Raw genomic sequence first — 8494 nt, 5'->3', positions numbered from 1 at the left:
CCCCCACGAGAGCTCTTTGTACCAAAGGGGTTTATTCGCATGTAAATAAACGTGATCTCTGCGATATTTCAAAAAAAAGTCAAAATTCCACTTTCCGCCCCAAAAAGCTGCCGCGGGAGCCGGGATTATTTACAATTCCAGCGCTTTCTCCAGCTCAGGGGTTTATGTACAGCATGATCAGCGACGAAAGAACCAGCTTCTTTTAATCTCCGTGTTGGCTTCAGCACCTGAGATTAAAAGATTTGGCTCACTATTTTTTTTTTATTTTCACTTTATTTTAATCTTTCCAAAATACTGAAAGATGTAAAATCATCGAGAATAAGCAAAAATAGCTCAAAAATAAACCATTTCTCGGAGCCCAGAGAGCCTCTGTGGGGTCTCACACCTCAGTTATCTCACAGGACTTGTCATTGGAAGGGGACAGGGCACCAAAACGGGGGGAAAAGCTTTAAATTTGGGACCTGTGCCTCTGGCAGTGGCCAGAGGAGACATTGTTCCCTCTGTTCCCACCTTCCACAGGGGGGGAATTTTGGATACTGAGCTTTGGTCTGGGTGAGGGGAAAGGAAATGTGCACAGTTTGTTCCTCTAAAACACGTTTTTTGTGTTCATTTTGCTGCTGGACGGGATTTCCTTCCAATTTTTCATGTGTTTCCAAGCAGGAAAACACGGCTCCTGGGGGATTCCCAGCCTGGATTCCACTTGAAAGCTCTTCTTTGGGAAGGCTGCTTGTGCCCTCACACAACTGGGAAGGGATCAAAGGGGGGTTTTGTCATAAAAACGAGTTAAATAAACACGGGAGAGGGGCCAGGATCCCTCCGGAGGCCGAGCCGGCGTCATTCCCAGTGCAGGGTCTCCAGGTAAATTCCTCTGGCACTGTATTCCTTACATCCTCGTCGTGGCAGTCACATGATTCCAATGCTGATAACGGGATTTGCTCCAGGTTGGGATTTGTTTCCCATTTTCCTATCATTCCAGCCCCTGGAGCGCTGGGGAGGGGGAGGCTGCAGTGCCCAGGACAAAGGATAAATACTGGATAATACAGGAAGGGAAAGTTCTCCAGAGCTGGGAGGGCTTGGGAGAACTCCAAGACTCCCAGATTCTGGAATTCAGCTGGAGGCAGGAGGAAGAGGTGAAAAATCCCTACAATTAACGGGACAAAGACATTGGCCTTTCCAAAGAGCTGGAAAAGAAACAGCTTTCCTGGGGTATCCCTGGGGTGAGCCCAGGACGGGAAATCTCAGTGGTTTAAAGGGAACTCAAATCCTTGACACCTTTTCTTGCTGAGGCCCCAAAAAGGAAGCAGAACCTCGTTCCCACAGAGAAATCCTGGTCTCCAGGAGCAGACAGCAAATTCCAGTGGGAGCAGGAGTCCGTGATCCCACTCAGCCCGTGATCCCAAAGGAGATGTGCTTGCAGAACTCCTGATTTCCCACATTCCTCTCGAGTGAATCAGATGAAACTGCTTTTAAAAATAAAACCACTCCCCTGGGCCTCCTTTCCTTTCAGGGACCACAAGAGCAGCCAGGACCCAGAGGACGCCTGAGTCATGCTCCTCGTTCCAGCCAAAAGGGCAAAATCCATCTTTTAAGGGAATCGGCGCTTCTGCTGCAGCTCTTGTCCCAGCTGAGCTGCTCAGGGACTGTTCTCCAGGCACTGCCAGTGCCAAGCAGGACACCAGACTAATCCCTGTGTGTGTGACCACAATTCCCAGCTGAGGAGCACGAGGGGATTCCAGGGAAGCTCCCAGGGAAGCAGCGCTCGGATGGAGCCAGGAGCCCCTTTCCAACTGAGATTTGCTGGAATTCCACCGTGCCAGGACGTCGCCAACATCACCAGAGCTGCCCAAATTCCCTTTGGGGATAACAAGGAGCACAGGGCATTCCCATGTGGAGCTGAATAAATAGCTAAAAAAAAAGGGAAGTCAAACCCAAGGCAGAAACCCTTCAGTGCTGTGACCTGGGATAAAATCCTGATCTCCAGGAGGACGCAGAGCCTGCCCTGAGCTGGGCATTGGGTGAAGAAACGCCACGGAAATCAAATAAATTAAAACCCTCACGGTTTTCCTTCTTCCAAAGAATAAAACCCAACCCCTAAAACATTTCCTAAAATAACAGCTTTAAAACTTCCTACATCCAAAAGGAACTTCTCCTGAATGGGATGGGGGCAGAGGGACTGGGATGTCCCAGACCAGCCTATGTCTGTGTTGGCCCCAGTTTGGGGGCTGCTCCCACATTCCCACAATCAGCTTCCCCCGCAGGACTCCACCGGTGGGATGATAATACTTGTAAGTTCAGGATGAGTGGAAGTGCCCGCAGGTGTTGGCACTCACACCTCCTGCTCAGACCCTGGAGATCTGAAAATCCTGGAAATACCTTGGAAATACTTCTTTTTCCCTCTCCAAACACACAGCCGTGGCAGGTTTGGGGATAGATCCTTCCTTCCTTCCTTCCTTCCTTCCCCCCCAGGACCCTGCAGACAGCTCCTGTCAGAGAACTAATTGCCAATCAGAGCCACATCCATGAGATCATCATCCTCCTCCCCGATGAGGAACTCGGGGCTGGCCCGGGACGGCCTCTCGGCCGCCAGGATGGCGCTGCCGGCCATGGAGAGCGGCTGCTCCGCCGAGATCGGGGACTTGGACCAGCTCTCCGGCTTCATCCCGTGGGACTTCTTCTTGTCCCTGTCCTTGTCCCGGTCCCGCTCTCTGTCCCGGTCTTTGTCCTTCACTTTCTTCTTCTCCTTTTTGTGCTTCTTGTGCTTCTCGGCGCTGTACTCGGGCAGGGGCCGGATGCCATCGTCGGAGCTGGGGCTGTTCTGGTAGGACTTCTCGGCGATGGAGGAGCCGGACTCGCTCTCGCTGTCGATGTTCTGGGGGGTGTAGGCCGGGGACTTGCTGTGGCTGGGGGAGCAGCGCTCGTGCTTCGGGGTGGACCCGCTGATCAGGGGGGATCCGTAGCTTTTGGACGAGGCCATCTGGGGCCTGAGCCCGTCCCCGCCGCCCTCCCCGGGTTTCTGCAGGGTGACTTTGGCCTTGATGCTGGGGGAGCCGCCGTCGTGTTTGCTGATGATGATTTTGGCCACCCCGGTGCTCCCGACGCTTTTGGAATCCGAGTTCTTCTTGGAGGAGTCGCCGGACCCTCCGGAAACAGAGACCTTGGATTTCTCCTTGTCGCTCTTCTCCCGTTTGCCCTGGAACTCCCCCCCGGACATGTTGTGTTTGGAGGACATGGCATGGCCTGAGGAATTGGAGCTGGGCCCCATCTGTCCGTCCATGGGGTCGTCCCCGCCGGGCCCACTGGTGACCACCCCGTGCTTCAGCTTGTCTATGACTGCAGTCAGGGAGGGCTTCTTGTTCCTGCTCGGAGACTTGCCCTTGGAACTTCCATGCTGGTTCTGGGAGGAGGACATGGAAGACCCGCTGGACGAAAAGGAAGAGGAAGATGCCGTGGAGGAATTTGACGAGGGAGGTGGTTTCTGTGACATGGACCCAGAGGATCCCATTCCTGAAGAGGATTTCATGCTCGAGCCTGACCCAGTCCCAGACATATGGGACCCACCAGAGCCTGAACTGATGGGGGACTTCGCTTTAGATGACGGGGGAGTGCCGGGGACGGGCTTCATGGGAGAGGCAAGTTTGTCAGACCCCCCCGAGGGCCGCGAGTGGGACGGGGAGATGTTGGGTTTGCTCATGGAAGGGTTCATGAGCGACGATGGCTTTCCTTGAGGTTTCATCTTGGTGCTGCCAGAGCCAGTGCTGAGGCCGTGCTTGGTGATGGGGGAGGATCCCGGCTTTCCCACCGACTGGGCCGAGCCCTTGGACTGACCCGACCCGGAGCCGCCCTGGCCCGAGTAGAGGCTGCTGCTCATCTTTGAGCCAGAAGACCCTTCTGATTTGCTTTTAATTTTGCCTGAGGTTGAAGAGGAGGAAGAAGAGGAGGAGGAGGAAGAATGGCTGTGATGGCTTTTGCTGCTGGAGGAGGTGACAGAACCGCTGCTCGTGTACTGACCGTGCGACGACGGTTTGCCAACAGTCACTGTTCCTTTGGGGATCTGGATGGTTATTTTTGGAATGGGGGGAGTGGCCACCCCGGGAGGAGTCTGAGATCTGCCCGAACTCCCTGGAGATTTGGACCCACCTGTGCTGGCTGGCGGTGTGAAGGGCCTGTTTGATGAACTGTGAGATGGAGATTTCCCATCTGTCTCCTGCTTCTTCCGCTTCGGAAGTTTCTCCTTGCTTTTCCCATCGCTGGATGGGGTCCGGCTGCGCTTCCCCGGCTTCCCGTCTATCCCTGCCCCTGCCATGGCACTTCCAGACCCATTGCCTTCCTTTACCCGTTTCTGAGACTTCTCCTTTCCCAGATCCCCTGTGTTCAGCAAGGGGCTCTGACCTCCACTGTGGTGCTCCATGATGTCCGAGGAGCCCAGAGCTTTGCTGGCAGCTGCAATAATACTGAAATCCACCGTGTCCGATGGATTGCTCCCCTTAAATTTATTTTCCCCCCCGTCAGCCCCCAGGACCTGCACCCCTAAGTTAGTTAGAGCCTGGGATGCATAGCCCTTGAAATCATCAGTGTCTCCACTCTGACTGCTCTCATCAAAGTACTCCTCCCCAAAACCACTCTGGCTCTGACTGTTGAGCAAGTCGGGGTTGAAATCTACTCCGTCTGGGAAGAAATGGTTGGAGGAGTCGCTGTTGGGGCTCACAGCGGCGTCAGCGATCAGGTCTGCGGGGTCTGTGTAGGGGTTCTCACTGCTGTTGGCCTGAAACACATCGGGGTCAAAGAGGGCACTTTGTGAATGTCCTGAACTAGAGGAGTCTCGGACCGGAGTCCCCATGGGTGGGCAGTCCTCGGTGCTGGGGGGCAGCTTGGAGGCCTCCTCCGCTATGTCGGAGAGGATGTCGGTGACGTCGGGCCCGATGCTGTCGGAGCTGGACAGACGGACCATCCTCTGGATGCTGGGCTGGGCGTGGGGCAGCGCCTGGGGGTAGGTGGCAGGAGGAGTGCTGCACTGGCTGGGGGCTGGAGTAATGTGGGGGGTGTCCAGGGTGTCTGCGGTCATGTTCACGTCAAAAATGGGGTTCTGGGAGTCAACGTCCATGGAGAAGAGCTCCCTCTGGAAATCGTCCTCAGTCTGGTGCTTGGGCTTGTCGGCCGGCACGCGGGATTTTTTTTTCTTTTGCTTATTCCCCCCGGGGCCCATCTCCATCCTGGGGGAGCCAGAGGAAGAGTTCTGCCTTTCCAGGGGGCTGCTCCCATACAGGGTGGAGAAATCCTGAGGGGGATTCTCCTTAAGGAGGTTCATGAGCATGGGGTGGTTCTTGGTGTTGCTGGCTGGTGAGGATACTGGTGGTGGTGTGTGGTGGGGGGGGGTCGGACTTGAGCCAAGGGTTGACCCCACATTCCCTGTGATCTGCAACAAACTAGTGAGAATAGGGTTCTGAGACACTTTGCTGAAGTCCTCCCCATGGCCCACCGAGTCATGCCTCTCTTTCATGCTTATGCTCATGTTAAACAAAGTAGTGATGGGCCCCCCAGGAAAAGTGTTGGTTGGGGTGGTGGTCCCGCTCATTGGGTTGCTGCCTGTGGTCATGCCATACCCTGGGCTGCTGGCGGGGGGCAGGTTTTTCTTCACCATGTCTTCCACTGTCTCTGCAATGAGGGACAGGGCTGGGGTGTCAGCTTGAATGGTTTCTGCTTTCCTACGGATCGCCCTCATGGTCACGGGGATGGACATGCACCTGCAACACACAGCAAGGGGTCAGCGAAGGGCACTGCAGGGCTTGGCACCTTCACCAGCCACAAAACAACCACTGAGGGGCTTGCACAGGAGAGCAGCAGGTCCAGGGTTCCACAGCAGGTAAATGTCCTCCTGTTCTGCTTGGATTTACACTTATCCCACCACACTTACCCAGCCAGGAGACACCCGTGCCTTTCTGCACCTCCTTGCAATCACAGAGAACCAATTAACTCCAACAACTAACAGCTGAGAGATCATCATCTTGTAGTTCAAAAGCACAGGATGCAATCATACCATCATGGAATGGTTTGGCTTGGAAGGGACCTTAAAGCCCACCCAGTTCCACCCCCTGCAATGGGCAGGGTCACCTTCCAGTAGATCATTGATCAAAAATCAATGATACCACCACATTGTACTCAGGGAGGACAAATCTATAACGTGCTGGAAGCAAACCCAGCTCTTCTCACTCCAAAGGTGGCAGTTTAACAGCTGTCCTTGCCCTGGGAATGTCCTGCTCTGTTCTGAACGTGGCTGAGGTGGAGGAACCCCGATAAAAGCTCTGTGCAAACAACCAACTCAAAAATAACCAGCTATGGGTCAATGCCTGGGATGGAACTTTCAGGAGGGCTCTGAGCTTTCCCCTCTTCCAACCACCCACTCACAGAACAGCTCCAAAAGTGCTGGATAAACATGAGGCAGAGCAGAGCTCATCTGTGGGACTGGGAGTGCGAGGAGGGACAGGATTCCAGCTTACCTTTGAACAACTTTGGCAATGAAATCATCTGTACAGATGAGGGCGTCGGACAGCCCCTTGTACAGCTTACAGTTCACGTGGGTGGAGTCCTGCACATCCATCACCACTGCAAGAGAGAGTTGGGGAGAGGTCAGAGCCCCGCACACAGGGCAAGGAGACCCTGCCAGCCTTCCCAAAACCCCCCTCCTGGTGTCACTGAGCCCACTTACCACACACCAGGGAGTCGTTCACGGGGTGCTGGAAGGAGACACTGAAACAGGAGTCGGAGAGAGGGCAAACCTCAAACTGCAGGATCCCAGGAGAATCTGAAAGACACGGGAACTGGTAACTGAGGGAATGTGGGAGATGAACCAGGGGAAAAAAAAATAAGGCAAGTGGTTCAGATCTCATTTTTTAATTCCTGCATCTGGGAAAAGCACCCAGGGCTTATGATCCCCACATCAGGTCCCAGTGGCTGTGGCACCCACCTTCCTTGAGGACTGTCCTCTTGACGCAGCTGCCGATGAGGGTGTTGTAGGCCACCTGGTGCCTGATGAGGTTGAGGATGAGGGGAACCCTGCCCGGGTGCTGGAAGGCGATTTTACTGATCAGAGTGCCCTGGAGGCTCCTTCCATCCGGGAGAGGGGCGTCCTTGTTCAGGAAGTAACAGTGCTGCTGTCCTGGAAGAGCCTGACAAGACAGTTTGGGCTTTAGTCCAACTGGGTGGAAGGGGATAATGGACATTTAGAAGGACAGAGCAGTGTCCAGATCCCAGTGACACCAAACCACCCTCCTGGATGAAAGGGACAAACAATGAGAATGTTTTCCTTCCAATCTGAACAAGGAAAACATGATTTTGGCTCCTCAGAAGTGGAACTGCCCAACAGCATTCACTGTTCCCACTAAAACAGCTTCACATGGTATGGCAGCCCTTCCAAGGGGAGAATCCTCTGCAGTTGACAGGAGATAAATTTAAGAATCAGGATTTCTCCCAGGCTGATGCAAGTCATTCAGCCACACACCACAGCCCGGACAAGAGGAAGGGAGAGATCCTGGGAAGGCTCAGCCCCACACCTCTGCTCTCCTCTCTGCAGCTGCAACCCAACAGCAAAGCATTTCTCATCACCTAATTTTCCTAATTACCATGGTCATTATGGAATGGTTTGGGTTGGAAAGGACCTTAAAGTTCATCCAGTTCCAACCCCTGCCATGGGCAGGGACACCTTCCACTAGCCCAGATTGCTCCAAGCCCCATCCAACCTGGCCTTGGACACTTCCAGGGATTCAGGGGCAGCCCCAGCTTCTCTGGGCAACCTGTGCCAGGGCCTCATGTCTGTGCCTGAATCCTAATGCTTGGATAGCTCTGGTTAATAATGGATAGCTCGTTGTTAATAAATGCTGAACCAACTTCCTTTACCTTACTTGGAAGACACCTGAAGGAGCTGAACCCCCCCAAAGGCTGCCCCGAGTGTCCCAGGCTGGCTGTGACAGGACACTTACGGCGTAGAAGCGCATGTTGTGGTTCAAGGGCAGGGGATCCGCCTCCTTGGAGAGCTCAAACTGCGTGATCAGCTCGTACAGGGGAACAAAGGTGGGTGGGGTGTCAAACAGTGGGATCCCTGAGGGCACAAGAGGGCACAGAATGACGGCAGGAGCCGGGAAGAGACGCCGGGAAGCCCGTCCGGGTTTTGCCGCGACCACCACGAAACCTCGAGCGAAAACCCCCTGGCACACGTTAGAAACTGGCAGCACTTATGGCCAGAAACCAGGGGAACATCCATAAAACCCCAGGGAATGTGTGTTGACAGGTCTGCAACCCACCTGTGCAGCTCTGAAGTTTCTGAATGAAAGCTCGAGACACCGGGATGGGACGTGGGAACTTGAGGAAGAAACAGGCCGGTAAATCCACGCTGTTGGCACTGGTGATGGAGGAGAAGGACGGGGTCCTGGGACAGTGGGGGGATAACAGGTGGGATTAGGAGCAGGGCACGGCTCTGGCTTCTGCTGTGAACACCTGACAT

General features: G+C 54.4%; 1 protein-coding gene across 2 annotated transcripts in view; it reads right to left on the bottom strand.

The window, feature by feature from the left end:
• Nucleotides 1–13: 13 nt before the first annotated feature.
• The window catches only part of MED1 (mediator complex subunit 1), a 13776-nt gene continuing 5295 nt past the window's right edge, over nt 14–8494 (bottom strand). Inside the window, exons 11-17 of one of the 2 annotated variants that reach the window (XM_018069969.2) lie at nt 8295–8419; nt 7974–8092; nt 6962–7163; nt 6704–6799; nt 6495–6600; nt 5601–5741; nt 14–5423 (exon numbers count right to left, since the gene is read on the bottom strand). In XM_018069969.2, coding sequence (XP_017925458.1) covers nt 2495–5423; nt 5601–5741; nt 6495–6600; nt 6704–6799; nt 6962–7163; nt 7974–8092; nt 8295–8419 — 3718 coding nt within the window. In that variant the 3' untranslated portion in view covers nt 14–2494. Of the gene's footprint in view, nt 5742–6494; nt 6601–6703; nt 6800–6961; nt 7164–7973; nt 8093–8294; nt 8420–8494 lie in introns of both variants that reach the window. The other variant, XM_008924734.3, reaches the window with a different exon arrangement.

This window comes from Manacus vitellinus, unplaced genomic scaffold (assembly GCF_001715985.3).
Source record: "Manacus vitellinus isolate BGI_N305 unplaced genomic scaffold, ASM171598v3 scaffold_168_pilon, whole genome shotgun sequence".
Classification (NCBI taxonomy): Eukaryota; Metazoa; Chordata; class Aves; order Passeriformes; family Pipridae; genus Manacus; species Manacus vitellinus.
The sequence above is the reverse complement of the archived record's forward strand: the minus strand, read 5'-3'. Positions and strand labels throughout refer to the sequence as shown.